General features: G+C 43.7%; 1 protein-coding gene across 4 annotated transcripts; it reads left to right on the top strand.

Moving 5' to 3' along the window:
• The first annotated feature begins 578 nt into the window (after nucleotides 1-578).
• Nucleotides 579-18,769, top strand: Oser1 (oxidative stress responsive serine-rich 1). Of its 4 annotated transcripts, XM_039104628.2 has the most exons (5): nucleotides 581-668; nucleotides 1,496-1,590; nucleotides 3,840-3,960; nucleotides 8,177-8,290; nucleotides 17,496-18,769. In XM_039104628.2, exons 3-5 carry the CDS (start codon nucleotides 3,884-3,886, stop codon nucleotides 18,178-18,180), a joined length of 876 nt encoding a protein of 291 aa, XP_038960556.1. In that variant the 5' UTR covers nucleotides 581-668; nucleotides 1,496-1,590; nucleotides 3,840-3,883; the 3' UTR covers nucleotides 18,181-18,769. The 4 variants fall into 4 exon arrangements, with proteins under 4 accessions (XP_017447097.1, XP_038960556.1, NP_963854.1 ...); XM_017591608.3 differs by lacking the exon at nucleotides 1,496-1,590 and having other exon boundaries at nucleotides 579-875; NM_201560.2 differs by lacking the exon at nucleotides 1,496-1,590 and having other exon boundaries at nucleotides 589-668; nucleotides 17,496-18,746.
• The last annotated feature ends 532 nt before the right edge of the window (nucleotides 18,770-19,301 follow it).

Genomic DNA, 19,301 nt, shown 5'->3' with positions numbered 1-19,301 from the left:
TCCAATTCCGGGCTAGCATCCACTGCCTGGGCCTAGTCCAAGTAATACCTTCTTGGCTTCTCTGCGGACCCAAAGAGACGAGGGTGGTGGACCGAGTGCAAGCACCCTTGGTTGCAAGTAGGAAACTCTGCCGAGCATTCTTGGAGGCATCGGGTGGCGCAAACGCTCCCGCAGCCCACCGAATGCCGTTGGCTTGGTGACTTCAAGAGGACAAGAAGGAGGCCGATTATGCCTCGGGAGCAGCGATGGTTCTACAGTTGCAAGACAAGCCGCCAATTCACGTGATAGTAGAGGAAGAGGAAGTAGGCACGCCCTAAAGCCTGCCGGGAGCGAACCCAAGCCAGGGGGCGGAGGGAGCGAAAAGAATAACAGGAAATGACTTAAGACGCACGTGCTTCGGAGAGGGGTTGGAGTAGGAGCTTCGAGAGGCGGGGCTGCCACCGTGCGCTTGCGCAGTTACCTCTGGCCGTGTTGCCGAGTCACCGAGGTGGGAGGAGCGTGAGCGGTGGGCGGGGCGCGAGCCCAGGTTGCGCAGGCGCAGTACGACTCTAGTGCGCGGGCCACCCTATCTGCGGGGTTTGGATCCGGGTCAGTCAGGCGCGGCGGTCGCGGAGAGACGCTCGGAGCCGTCGGGGCCGGGTTCCCGGGAGCGCCCCAGCTGCGAGGAGGTGAGCGGCCTGTCAGGACGAGGAGGACTGGGACGTCGTGTTCGCCAGGCCTCCCACCCGCCGGAGGCGGAGTCCCGCCCTCCTGTCCGGTCACGGCGTCTCCCTGCGCTGACTGCCTGACCCGGCCTGGCCCTCGGCTGCCGCGGCCTGGAGTGCGAACTTGCGCGGCCTTCGCTTCCCGCCTTCCTGCGTTCCCGCGGTGCCCAGGTCGCGCCGGCCGCAGCTTCCCCTTTCGCTCTCCTTGCCGCTCTTTGCCCCTTCCCGCCTTTTCCCGCCCTGCGAGCCTCACTCCCCTCCGCTTGCCTCCCGGGGCTTCACTCAACGTCTTTTCTCAGAGTTTGTGGTTGGCAGGGACGGGTAGGGTAAAAGCCGAGACAGCTCCCGGCTTGGGTGGCCCCGGGTTCTCACCTTTCCCCGCCGACTCCGCTTAACCGTGATGGAAAGGAACGAACGTGTTGCTTTGCCTGTAGTCCTGTGATTTGAAGGGTTGAGTGGGTGTGCCCAGAGAGGTGTGGATATGTTTTTGTCCTGGGGACAGATTGATTTTATCGGGGCCTTTCTGGAGGGTTGCTGGACAGGGTTTGTTTATTTTTTTTCTTTTCTTTTCGGGACTCTGTACTTCCGAGGGGTCTGGGGGGCAGTTTTTTCGCTTTAACTTTGTGAGGACGCGTGCAGATCTCATTTTCGGGCTCCTCAAAATGAGTTCGATTTGAAACTTAAGGAGAGCTTAGTTAAAAACTTCAAAAGTGTAAACTATGCACGCGGTATTTGTGGAAAGAAACTGTGGTGTGATTTGAGTTAAAACCGCGCAACGTAACTTCTTACAGGCTTTTTTGCAAGTCTGAACTCTTTGGGCATTCTTTGGAAATAAGTGCAGCGAAGGGGTAGGAAGAGAATCACCTACGATGTGATGTAAATGAAGGTAGGCGATCCAGTCACCTGTATAGAGCTGTTGAGTTGTTGAGCTGATGCCTCCAGAGTGGAAAGCTAGGAACTAGTGTGAGCATAGTAAGCCTTTTGTAATTACCAGCGTGCTCTGATCTAACCCCTGAGGTTACGCTTAAGATACTCACCTTTGCTCTGGGTTAAAGTAACTGAAGCAAAACATGAGCAGTCACAATGGTGGAGTTTTGAAAACAAGTTAGGCGATACTTAATTCTCGAAGTTCTTGGTCTGCAGCCAGATTTTTATTTTGGGTTGTTGGGGTTTTTAATAATATACCTGTTAGTGTCTCAGCAAGAATGCTAAGTTTGTATTAACATCTAGGGTGGTCATCTGCCATACTATTAAGTCGGCACTGTGTAATTAGAAGTTGTGAGGCTTAGCTGGGAAGCTTCTTAGCCAGGTGTGAGTCCTGGAGGGTAGGAGATGCCATCCCTTCTAAACTGGGATTCCCAGGACCCCTGTAGTCAGTTCAGCCCCTGTTGTGGCATCCAAGGTAGTACGTAGTACTAGGAATCCTAGAAGTCCTTGGGAAAGGAGTGGATTTCTGCCTGTGGTGTTTACCAGTGTGCATGTGGCCTGGTGTGGATTTAAAGATTGACTGATTGCCACACAAGTCAGATTGAGAGAACTAACTATAAACCACACTATTAATTTTTTTACTTGTATTATGTGTATGAGAGTGTTTCATATGAAGGGCAGAGTGCAGCTTGAGGAGTTGTTTCCATCTGTCACTCAGGTTCTAGGAAACAGCCCAGGTGGTCAGTCAGTATCCATGGGCCCTTACTCTTTGAGCCACAACTCTTGCAGATCCAGCTTTCATGGAGTTGTGGTAGCAAGAAAATTTGTTTACAACCTGTGTTAGAGCTTTGTAGATGTGGAGCTCGAGACATACTAGAACTTAGCCCTCTGCTTAGTATATAGAATATTGTGTATTTATTTGAGGAAGCCTCCTCCTGTGAAGAATTAGAGATCAGTGAAACTTGCAGTTATGTGGGCGAGTTTATGACCTGGTTAAATAAACCATGTATTTGGGAGAGTGGGTTTGTTGTTTTCTAATATTGAAGTGAAAACTAGCTAAGTTCTTTTGAGGCTATACATACAAATGTCAAACATTGTGACCTCTTGACCTTTGGAATATTAGAGGTCTCATAATAACATAACTCTCTTCTGAGAAATAAACTGATCTAGAATCAGTGCCTAAAGGTCTACAGAGAGGCACTGCTCTCTCTAAGTGGCTGGGGGTGGGGGGTGGGGTGGGGGGGTTAGGGGTACGAGGTTAGATGGAAAGGTAAAAGTATATCCTTGGTTAAAAATTAGTGTTTTTTGGTTTTGTTTTGTTTTTCTCCTCTCTTCCTTTTTGGGTCCTGGTGTGTTTATTTGTTCAAGATTGAGTACATTGGTAATTCGAAGATTAGATTTGAGAATTTATTTGTGATGTATGTTTGAGTTGATCCCTTATCCCCTTCCTTTGTTTAAATGGAAAAATCAGAGTAGTAGAAACTGAGACTTTGAGTAGTCAAACTAGTTGGTTAAGAGGACAGTACATGGAGTCATATCTTAGAACACTATTTTATGAATTAATTTCCTACTCCTAACTAAAGAGTTCTGCTTTGTTCTTTACCTTCTTTTGAGTATTGGCATCATTTCTTTGTAATAGCTACAGTACCCAAAGCTTACAAACACCAAATAAAGTTTTCAGTCAGAGGGGTAGAGTATAAAGTAACCAGGGATGACTGAAGTCTTTATTCCTGTTCTAACAGCAGCAGAATACGGTTGGTTCTTCATGTATGCTGATACAGTGGTTAAGATTGCTTTGTACAAATAATGTGGTGTCATAAAATGATACTTAGAATTGTGAGGATCAGACTAGACACATACTCAGCAGCATTTTAATTAATCAGAGGGTTGCAGTTTGAGATTCTCTTGTCTCTAATGGTAAATTTGTCCATAGGTTTCTAGGCATGTACCATCAGGGAGCTTTTCTCCCCTCATTTAATAGTATGAAACATAGTTCTTAGATATTGTTTCCAAAACTATAAGAGTTTAAAGCATTAACTGTTTGTGTGGTTTGAGTACTGTTGGTGTGTGCGTGTGCATGCATGCTAAGCTTTGTAGTCTGGTTATGTAACATGCTGCTTAGAAATAGGGATGTTGCTCTCCTAACAGTAACTGTAAGGAAATATCCTCTTGGTCCCACTGACTTCCACCTTTCTTATTCCTTTTTAGTATTAACGGGAGGGAACATCAATAGGAGTACAGAAGCCTTCACAATGAAATCTGAAGCCAAGGATGGAGAGGAGGAAAGCCTGCAAACTGCCTTCAAGAAATTAAGAGTGGACGCATCAGGGTAATTGAATATGTAATATGTGATTTAGGATTATTTATTTCCTGGATTTAAATAGTCTTTGTTCAAATGTTACTCTTGTCACTTTGTTCACCCTAGGGTATGTAGGGCACTGTCTTGTCTATTCTATTGCCCTAGGGTATGTAGGGTACTGTCTTGTCTATTCTATTCTGTGTAAATGTTGAAAAGCAGCAGTTCATTTTACTCTAAGGTGCAGTGCTTTGGTTTTCCTTAACTCTGAGGAGGTTCTTCTTTCCTATTTAATGTGGATTTTGTTGTTGTTGTTTGTTTATTTTGTTTTTAAAGATTTATTTGTGTTACATATACACTGTCAATCTCTTCCTGCACACCAGAAGAGGGTATTGGATCCCCTTACAGATGGTTGTGAGCCACCATGTGGTTACTGGGACTTGAACTCAGAACCTCTGGAAGAGCAGTCAGTGCTCTTAACCACTGAGCTATCTCTCCAGAACCCCTATTTTAATGTTAAATAATTAAATGTTAGATCAAGTAGTATCTCACCAGGGACTTCTCAAAATGCCTCAAGGGAATCACAGTAATTTTTATTTTTATTTAAAGTGAATTGGCCTAGTGAAGGTCTATGAAGACATTCTTGATTGCACAGTTTCTTAATTGTTAGATTGAATCTGTATTCAGTAGGGATCTGTCACCAAGATCAATAAATAGTCTTAGAGCCTTTGGCCAAACTAATTGGAACATTTGCAGACCAGCTGCTGTCTTTATTATTTCACCCTTTAAAAATGTTGTGTGCAGATAGATCTCTCCTTACGCTAGTTCTTCTGGCCCTAAGCCAGATGAAATCTCGTGTTAATGAATATTTTTTTTAAATGAGTATATAAACTGAACACTGAAAGCTCAGTGTTGAGCAGTGTAGTACTAATAGTCCTAGTCACCAGTATTTCACTCCTGCCCTGAGTAGTAAGTACTTGGAACACATTTAACCCTCTCTACTCTCTTAGAAGTAAGTAAGTAAGATGACACTGCTGTCATCTTAGGCTGCACACAAAATTAGGTCACTTTCTACTGTTAGAAATTACAGTTTGAACCCAGAGTGTCTTGCTCCAGAACCTGTTCTTAGCCATTCTTCCTTGTGGTCCATTGCAGATGGCATGGAAATACTTTACAAACTAAAAACTAAATAGATGCTGATAGCTGCCTGCCTCCCTATGACTTGTGCGGTTTCTGGCTTACCTAGAGTATTTATGCTAACAGCTCTGCTCAGTGGATGTTAAGATGCTCAGGTTTGCTCCCACGGTACTTTAGACAAGTGTCGTGTTCCCAGTGGTTTTCCAGCACAGTTTTTGCCATGCTAGTACTCTTTTGTTTTGGGCTTTTGAAACAAGGTCTTACTGTGTATCCCAGTCTGGCCTCCTAATCACCAGCTTCCTTGCTCAGTCTTCTGAGTGCTGGCATTATGTCCATGCACCACCATTCCCAACTCTTTATTGTGGCTGTTACACTCTTTGTTTTTGATGGAGGTACTCTGTCCTGTGGATAGAACTGGGGATTTGGCTCACGGTAACTAAGTGTTGTACCACTGAGCTGTATCTCCTAGCCCATGGTAATCCTTTTGAGAAAATGAAATGAAGTGGAAAAACTTAACTCTAGATTGTAGTTTTAGTATATTCTTTGTGATTTTTGCTGTATAGGTGAGTTTTAAATTTTAAAAAACTGTAGAACTAATATACATGTATATAAATCCTCTAGTATATACAGTCTATATAAGTAACTCTTTACAGGGACACTTCTCCTGATGTTCTAAGAAATTGAAATGTAAGCATTGTATTGTGGTACACAATTTTAATCCCAGCACTTAGGAAGCAGGCAGATCTCTGTGTTATGAGACCAGTCTAGTCTACATAGGGAGTTCCAGGACAGCTAGGGTTACATAAAAGAGACTTTACTTCACAAAGAAAAAAGAAATTAGAATGTAAAATTAAGCTAAAAATAAAATTAAGCTATTGATGGCACTACGAGTTATTTAGACCCTTATAAAATGCCTTGCAAAATATCCATGCAGTTTATGGTTGTAAATTACATATTGGGCGCTGGAAACAGGGCTCAGTGGTGAAGAGCACATACTACTCTTGCAAAGGATCAAAGTTCAGTTCCTAGCACCTACGTCTTTAGCTATTTGTAACTGTAGCTGCAAGGAGATCCTGTGCCTCTGGCTTCCACTGCAAGTTGTACTCAAAAGCACATGCCCATTCACAGAGAGAAGTAACAAATAACCAAACATGCCTTTTAAAGAAATGACATACTTGTAGCATGTGACATGCCTCTGTTAGAATTATAGGAGGATGAGTAATTCGTGTGACTAAGCAGAATGAGACTTGGAGAGTCTGTGCAGTGCATGTTCCCTTCTGTTGCCATACATCCTGCTGAGCACTAACTCATTAAGCCTTACTAGGAGTTTACATGATCCTGTTCAACAGGTTTTGATTTTCAGTGGTATTTGTCTTATCAGAACAAGCGTCTTTGTATTTGTTGTAAATCAATAAGCCTTTTAACTTGACAACAAAATAGTTCAGAAAAAAATAAAAGGATTAAAAAAAAGTCACAATTTACTTTAACCTCTAGGTCCTGTATATGCAATGCTGTATATGGTGTTCTTTTTATTTGTTGTTTTTCTGAGAAGTAGACATGGTCTGTCTATTTAGCCAGGCTGACTCCAGGCTTGTGATCCTCCTCAGCCTCCTGAGTGCTGGGATTGTGGGCATAGTGTTTTAGATCATGCCGTACACTGGCATTTTCCATGGAGTTTCTTATGGTAACTCAGACATGCTCTCATGTCATTAAAAGTTCTTCATGGTGGGTTGGGGATTTAGCTCAGTGGTAGAGCGCTTGAGGCCCTGGGTTCGGTCCCCAGCTCCGGGAGAGAAAAAAAAAAAAGTTCTTCATGCTTATATTTTTAGGGATGATGTTAGGACAGGGTCTTAATCGGTAGCCCAGGCTGGCCTGCACCTTTCTATGTATGTAGCCCAGGCTGGACTTCTTTAATTCTTCTGCCACTGCTTCTAGAATTACATTCAGGTACTACCATGTTTGACTGTGGGGGGAGTATGGGGGAAAAAATATATGTGTGTGTGTGTGTGTGTGTGTGTGTGTGTGTGTGTATTGCATGTGGAGACAAGACAACATGGAATGCTATTCTATGGGTGCTATCCATCTGTTTTTTGTTTGTTTTTAAAAGACAGTGTCTCACTAACCTGGAACTTGCCAAGTAGGCTAGGCTGGCTGGCCAGTGAGCCCCTAGATCCTGTCTTCCCCCAGCCAGCTCTGATCACAAGCACACACCACTACACTCAGCTTTTTACTGTTAACTTTAGGGTTCAAACTCAGGATCTTGTGTTACGTGTATTTTGGAAGGACATATCAAAATGCTTATGTTGGTAGTCTTGATACAGATGGGTCTGGTTTGCATTTTTTTAAAAATGTTCTTTGCTCAGAATCCATGGTACTTTTGTATACTTTTAAAGTAGAGATTTAACTGAGAAAATTTCAGATTTACTAGTTGCAAAAATAGAAAAATCTTTCTAAAAGTTATAAAATACTCAAAAGTGTCATCCTTTAAATGGACTCTTAACAATAGGTTCTTAACTTAGTTCTGTCTGTGATTTCGTAGGCGAAAGAACATCAGTGTCATTAGCATTCTCCCTGAACATAAAAGGCTTTGATCTGCCTGGATAAACAGCCTGAAAATCTATTTAAAGCCCACCGCTGGTTGCAACCATCGGTTTTTAGGAATCTTTCCAGTTTGGTTTTGGAGGAAATTTTACATTAAAAGCTAAATTTTTCTATTTATTTTCTTATTTATTTATTTATTTGTTTGTTTTTGAGATAGGATTTCTCTGTGTAACTGTTTCCCCTATCCCACTCTGTGATTATAAGCACATACCACACCATGCTTTGGCTTTTATCATAGTGTCTCTTACAGTAATCCAAACATGTATGTGGTTTCTCTGTTCCTCTGTGTTTCTCTCCTGGAACTCACTTTGTAAACCAGGGTGGCCATAAATTCAGAGAGCCACCTGCCTTTGCCTCCTGAGTGCTGGTGTGTGTCACCAGGCCCAGCTCAAAGTGAATTTTGAGAAGTGTAAACTACAAAGAAAATAAAGGTGGCATTCAAAGTTGTATTAGGGTTGGTGAGGGTAGAAGGTTGTCCGCAAGATCACAGTGAACGTGTTCTTGTCCTCAGGTCCATCGTATCTCTGTCTGTTGGAGAAGGCACAAGTGTCAGAGCGTCAGTCAGAACAACAGTAGATGACACCAAACCGAAAACCATGTGTGCACCTAAGGACAGTTGGCATGGGTAAGAGTGCCCCCTTCCCTTTTAATTACACTTACTTATTTGGGGTATGGTAACTGCCAGGGAGTGTCTATAGAAATCAAATGACAACTTTGAAGACTTAGTTTTCCACCATATATGTTTCAGGGATCAAACTCGGGTTGTCAGGCTTAGTTTAAGCACCTTTATTCTAAGCCATCTCTTTGGCCTGGGTACCTGCGTCATATGGAGAAGAATGTTTTCTTTTGGGCTTTAAATGTGTGCCTACTTATTTGCATGTGTATGTGTTTGTGCCTGCTTATTTGCATGTGTATGTGTTTGCATGCTTTTTTTTTTTAAATGTATATGCGTGTGCCTGTGCAGGTTAGAGACAGTGTTGGAATCCCTGGAACTGGAGTTACAAGGAAGATGTGGGCCACTTGGGTTCTCTGTAAGCGAAGAAAATGCTCTTAACTACCGAGCCATCTTAGTTCCCCACTCCTAAAAGACTTTTGTCTCGTTCATTTTTCGTTGTGAAGAGATGCCATGGCCAAGGCAGCTGATAGAAGGAGTTTATTTGGGGCTCACAGTTTCAGAGGTTGGAATCCATGCCCATTGTGGCAGGGAGTGTGGCAGGGTGGCAGGCAGGAATGGCGCTGGAGTGGTAGCTGAGAGCTCACTCTGGAGACACAGCTGGGAGGAAGAGAGCCACTGGCTGTGGCGTGAGCTTTTGAAACCCAGAGCCCTCTTCCAGTGACACACCTCTGACAAGACCATACCTCCTAATCTTTCCAGACAGTTCCACCAACAGGGAACCATTCTCATTCAAACCACCACATTGAGTAATTTAGGATTGGGCTTTCTTTCTCAAGTGTTGAGGAAGAGAGTATGCTGTGATCCAGTCTGAGACCCAGTGATTCTCTCAGACACTCTACTCTTGGGCCCAATTTGGCCGTTAACCTATTAAGTAGCTCAGGCTGGCGTCAAATAGCTTCCCAATTTCTGTAATTATAAGCCCGAGCCACCAGGCCTGGCTTCACAGTTCTTAAAAATGAGTTTACTGAGACATTTTCTGTGTCCTGGCTTGTTTCTGCTAGTGCATGGCAGACAAGCACACTTATCAACTGAGCTACAGCCCCAGCCTTATTATTATTATATAGTATACTAGCTTTTGTCCTAAGGTTTGCGTGGTCTGAAATTAGTGTTAGTCTCATTTCCTGCCAGCTTGTGAACAGTATATTTATTTCCTGGCCTTTTTATCACTTTGCTTTTAAATTGTTGGTGGGTCACATAAATAGCATGTGGCTTGATTCTGTTTTCTTCAGTCTATTCAGGGCATTTTTTTTGTTGTTTGCTAAGTTTGGTGCATTTGATAATTGATATATTTGCACTTTTGCCCTTTTTTTTTTCTAAAGATTAATTCATTTATTATATATAAGTACACTGTAGCTGTCTTCAGATAGACCAGAAGAGGGCATCGGATCTCTTTACAGATGGTTGTGAGCCACCATGTGGTTGCTGGGAATTGAACTCAGGACCTCTGAAAGAGTAGTCGGGTGCTCTTAACTGCTGAGCCATCTCTCCAGCCCCACTTTTGCCCTTTTAATTTGTTTTATAACACTTACAGCCTTTATTGAGACATGAGGCCTCACTCTATAGCCCAGGCTGGTTTAAAATTCACTGTGTAGCCCAAGCTGGCTTTGACTTTCCTGGCCAATTCTCCTTCGTTTACCTGTCAGGAACTGTGCCTAGTGTTGTTAGGTTTTTTCTGTTTTCTCTCCCTTACTTACCACCCTTTTTTCTCCCATCTTTTACTAAATGATTAGGAAAAAAAATATTTTTACCTCTACTAATTTAGAAGGTATTTATCATCTTTTAAAAAAGTAATTGGCTTTGAAGCCACAAGCTTCAAAAAGTTAAAAGATCAAAAGTTTAGATTATAACCTCTTGGAAACCCACCCCTGAGGATCGACTTCAGGCCCGAGACCAGAGGTAAGACCAACTTAGCTGCTCCAAGTGACCTGCCTGGTGTACTCAGGGCACACACAGGCAAAATTCCTCTGGGCCTGGACACTTCAGGTTTCTAGCTAGAGCCCAAACCTCCCTGATTCCGGCCCACAGCTCCCTGTTCCCAAACCCCATGGGAGAGAGAGTTCATTGCCTGAGACTGCAGGGCAGGAGAGATCACCAGTACTGCCCATCCTTGCCCACATCCCTGTCCCAAGAGGAAACTGTATAGAGCCTCTGGGAACAGGAAGATAGGGGCACTCAAGCTGCAGGTGCTCTGCGGTCCAGACTTCGCCTGGATCTGAAGGGACCTGGTCATACAGCTTCCTGCACCCAAATCCCGTGAGAGGGAGAGCTAGACCTCCAGAGGGGCAGACGCGCCCACATTTCTGACTGTAGAGGGAAACTCCTAGCGCCATCTGGGCCCCCTGTGCACTGGGACCTGAAAGAAGGCGGGACAGGCCCTTCTGGTTGCTACCCTCACGGAGAGCTGAAACCCACTCCTGAGGAGCTACTTCAGGCCCGAGACCAGAAGTAAGACCACCTTTTCTGCTCCAAGTGACCTGCCTGGTGGACTCAGGACATAGGCCCACAGGAACAGCTGAAGACCAGTAGACAGGAATTCCAATCCAATTCTTCAGAACAATTTACAAATTCATCTGGAATAACAAAGAACCCAGCATAACTAAAACTATCCTCAACAATAAAAGGACTTTGGGGGAATCACTATTCCTGAACTCAAAGCAGTATTACAGAGCAATAGTGATAAAAACTGTATGGTATTGGTACAGGCAGATAAACCAGTGGAATAGAATTGAAGACCCAGAAATGAACCCATATACCTATGATCACTTGATTTTTGACAAAGGAGCCAAAACCATCCAATGGAAAAAAAGCATTTTCAGCAAATGGTGCTGGTTCAACTGGAGGTCAGCATGTAGAAGAATGCAGATCAATCCATTCTTATCACCCTGTACAAAGCTTAAGTCCAAGTGGATCAAAGACCTCCACATCAAACCAGATACACTCAAACTAATAGAAGAAAAAGTGGGGGGAATAAAATCTTGAACACATGGGCACTGGAGAAAATTTCCTGAACAAAACACCAATGGCTTATGCTCTAAGATCAAGAATCGACAAATGGGATCTCATAAAACTGCAAAGGTTCTGTAAGGCAAAGGACACTGTTGTTAGGACAAAACGGCAACCAACAGATTGGGGAAAGATCTTTACCAATCCTGCAACTGATAGAGGGCTCATATCCAAAATATACAAAGAACTCAAGAAGTTAGACTGCAGGGAGACAAATAACCCTATTAAAAAATGGGGTTCAGAGCTAAACAAATTATTCACAGCTGAGGAATGCTGAATGGCTGAGAGGCACCTAAAGAAATGTTCAACATCTTTAGTCATGTGGGAAATGCAAATCAAAACAACCCTGAGATTCTACCTCAACACCAGTCAGAATGGCTAAAGTCAAAAACTGGCAAGGATGGCAGATACTGGCGAGGATGTGGAGAAAGAGGAACACTCCTCCATTGTTGGTGGGACTGCAAACTGGTACAACCATTCTGGAAATCAGTCTGGAGGTTCCTCAGAAAATTGGACATTGCACTACCTGAGGACCCAGCTATACCTCTCCTGGGCAAATACCCAAAAAATGCCCCAACATATAACAAAGACACATGCTCCACTATGTTCATAGCAGCCTTATTTATAATAGCCAGAAGCTGGAAAGAACCCAGATGCCCTTCAACAGAGGAATGGATACAGAAAATGTGGTACATCTACACAGTGGAGTACTACTCAGCTATCAAAAACAATGACTTTATGAAATTCATAGGCAAATGGATGCAACTGGAAAATATCATCCTGAGTGAGGTAACTCAATCACAGAAAAACACACAAGGTATGCACTCATTGATAAGTGGATATTAGCCCAAATGCTTGAATTACCCTAGATGCACAGAACACATGAAAGTCAAGAAGGATGACCAAAATGCGAATGCTTCACTTCTTTTTTTTTTTTTCAAAGTTATTTATTTATTTATTATGTATACATCATACAGCTTTCTGCCTGCATGTATGCAACTACAGGCCAGAAGAGGGCACCAGACCTGATTATAGGTGGTTGTGAGCCACCATGTGGTTGCTGGGAATTGAACTCAGGACCTCTGGAAGAACAGTCAGTGCTCTTAACCTCTGAGCCATCTCTCCAGCCCCTCACTTCTTCTTTAAAAGGGGAACAATACCCTTGGGAGGGAATAGGGAGGCAAAGTTTAGAACAGAGGCTGAAGGAACGCCCATTCAGAGCCTGTCCCCACACGTGGCCCATACATATACAGCCACCAAACTAGATAAGATGGATGAAGCAAAGAAGTGCAGGCTGACAAGAACTGGATGTAGATCTCTCCTGAGAGTCATAGCCAGAATATGGCAAATAACATAAGTGAATGCCAGCAGCAAACCACTGAACTGAGAACGAGACCCCCATTGAAGGATTCAGAGAAAGGACTGAAAGAGCTTGAAGGGGCTTAAGACCCCATATAAACAACAATGCCAACCAACCAGAGCTTCCAGGGACTAAGCCACTACCCAAAGACTATACATGGACTGACCGTGGGCTCCAACTGCATAGGTAGCAATGAATCGCCTAGTAAGGGCACCAGTGGAAGGGGGAGCCCTTGGTCCTGCCAAGACTGAACCCCCAATGAACGGAATTGTTCGGGGGAGGGTGGTAATAGGGGGAGGATGGGGAGGGGAATACCCATATAGAAGGGGAGAGGGAGGGATTAGGGGGATGTTGGCCTGGAAACCGGGAAAGGTAATAACAGTTGAAATATAAATAAGAAATACCCAATTTAATAAAGATGGAGGGAAAAAAAGAACAAAAAATAATTCTGAAAGAGAAAAAAAAGATTATAACCTCTTAGTACTTACTTGATTGCCTGTCTTCTATGATGTGATTACTCAGTGTGCTGATCCTGCTTTACTTTTAATCCCACAGGTCAGGTTTTGTTGTTATTACTAGTGTTAATTTGTTAATATTTGCATTTTAGTTTCTTTTCCCAGAGTTCTTGTAACCCTAGATCATGCCACATACAACCTCCTTTTCTACTCCTAAATAGTTCGTTTGATGAAAGTCTGTTGGTGAATAAGGCTTTACATTGCTCTGTGTAGAGTACATTTGTGTTGTAAAAATATAAAAAATAAAAAAAGTATAGATGTCGTTTACCTCGCTAGGTCCACGCCACAGTGCCCCAAGATATCTGCTAGATATTTTGGTGGAAACACATCCCAACCTCACTGTGGTGGCCCAGTGTCTCCAGCCGCCGCATACTTTCTTACACTCAAACCCTCACATAAAAGAACACACAACACAATAATCTTAGATCCAATTGATAAGATATAATTGCCCACTTAAACATACAAAGCCCGGTACCATCCATCCCTTAAGAACATTGATAACAACCTGTAAATACACAGAACCGAATCTTTATGTCAGCCTCCATTGTCCTGCCAGGGCTTCTCTCTCTCCCTCTCCTCTCCTCTCCTCTCCTCTCCTCTCCTCTCCTCTCCTCTCCTCTCCTCTCCTCTCCTCTCCTCCTTTCCGTTCCAGTCTCCTCCTCTTCCTTCAAACTTCTCTCCCACCCATCCTTCCTTCTCCAATGGCAGACCTCCTTTTGTCCTGTACCTGCCCCTCATCTGTATTTTACAAATCCAACGGGGAGAAAGAAGTTTCTGGTGAAGTCACACATGACTAGGCTGCTGTCCTTAGGGCAGTGGAATTATTAGCATCAAAATACTGATAACTCTGGGGCAAACCACAACACTTTTGAGTGGTTTTCCTTGGGCTGTCCAAAAGCTCAGTGGTGGAGTTTGCCTAGGGTATGACAAGCCCTCCTTGTCTGTTCATTCCCCAGCACTGCAAATAGTTAGGATTGGTTACCTCTGGAATCATATAATATTGTGTCCTGTTGGTAAATACTTTGCCTCTCTTCCCAATCTAGCCACATTGAATAAATCTCAATTTCTGGTCTTTACTATTTTTGTCTATTTTAATTAGTTTCTTGAGGATTTAGAGCCTAGCTTCTTGGGCACAGATTGTAACCCCAACTTTGATGACAGTTATATTTTACTTTATCTGAGAATACTTTTATTTCATCTTTGGAAGATAGATTGGTTGTATCTGAAATCATTGTTTCTGGGTTGACAGTTTTAGCTCTTGGTGACGTTTGTTGTCTTCTGACTTTATTGTGCTGCTGTTGAAAGGCCTACATCTGCCTAAGGTCTTTGTCATGATCTTCTACATTACATCTGCTCTCATTGTCTCTTCCTAGTCCCTCTGCTACTGGGGCTTGAACCTAGGGCACTCTACAGCTAGGTTGTCCAGACCTCTCTCTGTTTTCTCTTGTTTATTTTAAGGCAGTGTTTTGCTGTGTAACATCATCCTGGAACTCACTCTGTAGACTAGGCTGGCCTCCATCGAACTCAGAGATCGCCTGCCTCTGCCTCCCAAGTGCTGGGATTACAGGTGTGTGTCAACACCACCTAGCCTGTTTTCTATTTTTCAAAACAGATTCCAAATTTAGAGCTCTTCTGTTAGACTGACTACTTTATATGCTATTTTTTCCTTTTCTCTAGTACCTTTTAAGCCATGGGTTAGCAGACCTTTTATAGAATGGTAAATACACCTGTAACCCCAGCTCATGAGAGACTGAGAAACAATGTCCAGTTTGAGACCTGCCTTAATCCAGTGAGGCAGTGTATCAAAAAACCAAGTGGCAGAGGGTTAGGAAGAGAGGAACAGACAGACCCACGAGGCCAAAGCCAAGGATACTGTGTAGGAGCTCACTGAGGAGAAGACTCATCACTGCTGTTGCAGTTTTTCTGGCACTTGAGTGGCTGAGGCAGTGTCAAGAGGAAGTGGTCAACCTGGTGGGGGTTCTGCTAGAGTGCGTGATAAAGGGCACCTGCTTTATTTTGTCTGACATATAGACCCAGCCTCCCCAGTGTGCGCTCATCTACCTTCCAGATTCCATTGTGCTCTTGGATGTTGTATTTTATAGTATCACTTGTGTGTGTGTACCACAGATATGGAAATGTGCCACAGTACACATTTGGAAGTCACAGTCCTGTGACACAACAGTCCTGTGTTCTGGGGAGTTGGTTCTCTGTGTCCACTGAAGGTTCTAGGGATTGAACTCAGACTACTAGATTTGTGAAACAATTACAGATCGAGTCATCTCCCTGTCCCTAGTTGGATTCTTGAACTAAGATGCTACCTCTCAATGGCCAGCTTGTGGGTGGTAGCTAAGTGGGCTCCAGAAGGTGGGAGAGAATGGAGAGAAGAGGAATGTAGTGTCATCCTATCCACATCTCCATAGCTCACAGTTGTAGCCACTAAAGAGCAGGGTTCACAGACTGCACAGAAGAAACAAGATGGTGTGTAAGGCCCTTGACTTGGCCCAAGCTCCGAGAGGGACAGATCTAAGTTGCCCTACAGGTTACAGTTTGCTGTCCTTTGTTATAAATAGATTTATCTCACCATCAGTAGTTCTTAATAGCAGCATTTTATTTAGTCTGTTTCATTTAATTCCAAATACAGTTTTATTTTCCTTTCTGTGAGACAGGGTCTCACGGTAACTCAGGCTGGCTTTTTTTTTTTTTTTTAAGATTTATTTATTTTTATGTATATGAGTATACTTCAGACACACCAGAAGAGGACATCGGATCCCATTACAGATGGTTGTGAGCCACCATGTGGTTGCTGGGAATTGAACCTCTGGCAGTCAGTGCTCTTAACCGCTGAGCCATCTCTCCAGCCCTCAGGCTGGCCTTATAATCCCTCCATCCACTTCACTTCCTGGGGACAGGAGTTGCAAGTGTGTGCTTCCTGCCTAGTTGATTTCCCCACCCCTTCTATCTCTCTCATCACTCCCCTTTACCCCTCTCCTCCCCTATTCAACCTCCTTTTAGACAGGTTGTTTGTTTGTTTTTAATGTAGCTCTGGCTGTTCTGTAATTTACTATGTAGCCAAGGTTGGCCTTAAATTTGTAAATTCGAAGATCTGCTTGCCTGCTTCCCAGAGTGCTGGGATTAAATGTGCGTGTCACTATACCTGGTTTGCTTTTATTAAAGTTCTGTATCACGGCCTTGAAGATTGGTTAGTGGGTAAAAGGTGCTTTAATGCTGCCAAGCCTACAGCTCTGAGTTCATTTTTGGAATCTACATGGTGTAGGGAGACCCAAAAGATGTCCATCAGGTGTGCACCCTGGCACTTGCATGCCACCTCCTCCCCAAATAAATACTATTTTAAAGTCTTATCTGCTGCTGCTTTGTCGTCGTCTTCCTTTTCCTGTTTTCTGATTTGCTTGGCAGTTTTAAGTCTCTTTTTTTCATCCAGCTTTTTATTTAAATGCTTGTCTCTATAGAGCACTTAATAATTCTCAGTTTCTAGAAACTTGAAGCACACCAAGTCCTCTGTGTTCAAGTTTGTGTGGGTCTGTGCGCTCGTGAATACATATGCACACTCACATGTGAAGGCTAGGGGTTGATGTTTGTCTTCCTTGGTTGCTCACCCCTCTTCTATGTTTTTGTTTCTTTCTCACTCCTCTTCTGTGTTTTTTTTTTTTTTTTTTTTTTTTTTTTTTTTTTTTTTTTTGAGGTAAGGTCTTTGACTCTGGAGCTCCTTTTACCCAGCTGGACTCTGGCTGGACAACAAGTCCCAAGGATCTTCCTGTTTCCCCAGCATGAGGATTACAGGTGCACCCACTGCACCCAGCTTTTTTACATAGTTGTTGGCCAGCTCTCCCTTCTGTTACTTTCACTGTTTGGTTTTGTTGGCTGTTACCAGTAACAGTGGTTTGTAAGCCAGTACCCTGCTTTGTTAGTGCTGGCAGTGGCTTTGTAGCCTTAGCATTGGTACTGGGGCCATATTCAGGCTGATAGGACTGCAGTTTGTTCTTACTGCATCAGTTTATCTGCTTCTCCCATGCTCACAAGCCAAGAATGGAAGAAATAAGTGTTCTACACCATGTCTCCCATATGTCTGGCTTGGGTAATTGTGTTCTCTCACTTGTATCATAGATTGCTAGTAAGGGATGCTGAATTTTTTGAGACACAAGGTAGTTTGAAAATGGAAGCATTGATGACTTACACCCAAAGATCTGTCTCTAGCAGTCATGTGACCTCTCTCAGGACAGCTCTGTATCTCCATGTCTTGTGTCATTTTCTCTTTTAGGTCTACAAGGAAGTCTTCACGAGGAGCAGTGAGAATCCAGCGTCGTAGACGCTCTAAGTCTCCTGTTCTTCATCCTCCCAAGTTCATACATTGCAGTACAACAGCATCTCCCTCCAGCAGCCAGCTTAAGCAGAGAAGCCAGACTGAGCCACTGGATGGCAGCAGTGGACGGGGAATTTCAACACCCAAAGAGTTCAGCACAGGAGAAAACTCTACTTCTCTTGATATTAACCACACAGGAGCAGCCATCGAGCCTCTGAGAAGTTCCGTTCTGAGGCTCCCATCAGAGAGTAAAACAGAAGAGCTCTCTGATGCTACCCAAGTCTCCCCAGAAAGTCTTACGGCCAACGATCTCTCTGACTTTCAATCTGTTTCCAAGCTAAGCCAGGGCAAGCCATGTGTGTGTGTAGGCAAGGCGTGCCAGTGTAAGAGGTGGCACGATATGGAAGTGTATTCCTTTTCAGGTCTGCAGAATGTCCCTCCTTTGGCCCCAGAACGAAGATCACTTGAGGACTACTCTCAGTCACTGCACACCAGAACTCTGTCTGGCTCTCCTCGATCCTGTTCCGAGCAAGCTCGTGTCTATGTGGATGATGTGACCATTGAGGACCTAGCAGGCTACATGGAGTATTACTTGTATATCCCTAAGAAAATGTCCCACATGGCAGAGATGATGTACACCTGATAACAAGAAGCTAATTCATGTGCTTTAAACCAATGAAAGGTTGTCAGAGGTTTAGTTAACGGCAGACCCGGTGGCCACTCTGTGAGAAGACATCTCTTTCTGCTCACTGTGCTTGCAATAAAAACTATTCTTGGCATCTCAGTTAATCTTCATTCTGTCAGTTTACTGAGTTCTTACGTACCTGTCAAGGCAAGCAGGTCAATGAAAATCTCTCCTAAAAATGTTCTGAGGGCTGAAGAAACCATAATGACTGGAGACTGGCAGCAGTGGGGACATGGTGAAATCCTTATAAGACAGCATATTTCAGACCTGCTTACAGTGTGGCAGCAAGAAACTCAAATGTGCTTTTGTAACCGAACTGAACACTTGTCGTGTAGATGCCAGCCCATCAGTAGTAGAGCTTTAAGACTCACCTAAACTGTCTTTGGTTTAACACGGGTTTGTCATTAAAGGTTTTTATGTTACTGTTGAGTCAGATCTAAGGTTTAGATTCAGTTTGAATAAACCAGGTGGCCTGTCCTATATTGTTTGAGGGAATCATTAACCTTACTGTCACTAAATAAACCCCTGCTGGTGCTGTTTATCCAGAGGTATTGTGTGTTGTTGTTTCTCAAGCAATGGGACTGCTAAGCACTTGGTATGTGTAAGTGTCAGTGTACTTGAGGCCAGTGTGTCACCTCCGTCTGTGGTGTGTGTGTGTGATGTGTTTGTGGCGGTTAGTTGCAGTATAGGTCTTAAACCACTCCCTATGCTTTAGATGTTTCCCTCGAGGGTTTCATTCCTATCCTGGTAAACCTCTGGGGAGTCGTTGTAAAATCTCCTCCCGAGTTTGGTTAAACGACCCAAGCTCACTTTAACTGGAAGGATGATTCTTACTTTTTCCAGGTGATTTGTTTTGTTTCCCCCTAGGGGCCCTGGCCTGGTACTCCCTCTGTAGACGAGGCTGGCCCTGAACTCAGAAATCTGCCTGCCTCTGCCTCCTGAATGCTGGCACTAAAGGCCTGTGCCACTACGCCTAACCTGCTTTTACAGTTTATATGTGCCATGTACCTTCTGTTTGACTTGCACTACACATACCTAAAATTATGCAGATGTCCACCTATGACAGATACTAGGAAGTT

The sequence above is a fragment of the Rattus norvegicus genome, chromosome 3 (genome assembly GCF_036323735.1).
Source record: "Rattus norvegicus strain BN/NHsdMcwi chromosome 3, GRCr8, whole genome shotgun sequence".
NCBI classification, from domain to species: domain Eukaryota; kingdom Metazoa; phylum Chordata; class Mammalia; order Rodentia; family Muridae; genus Rattus; species Rattus norvegicus.
Note: the sequence above shows the minus strand (reverse complement) of the source record. Positions and strands in the feature narration are given on the sequence as shown.

Excerpts from the sequence above, each read along its gene's own strand:
- Oser1 (XM_017591608.3), top strand. The coding sequence starts at position 3,884 with ATGAAATCTGAAGCCAAGGATGGAGAGGAGGAAAGCCTGCAAACTGCC. Across the intron at positions 3,961-8,176 it reads TTAAGAGTGGACGCATCAGG|GTCCATCGTATCTCTGTCTG; the intron begins GTAATTGAATAT and ends TCTTGTCCTCAG. Across the intron at positions 8,291-17,495 it reads CCTAAGGACAGTTGGCATGG|GTCTACAAGGAAGTCTTCAC; the intron begins GTAAGAGTGCCC and ends TTTCTCTTTTAG.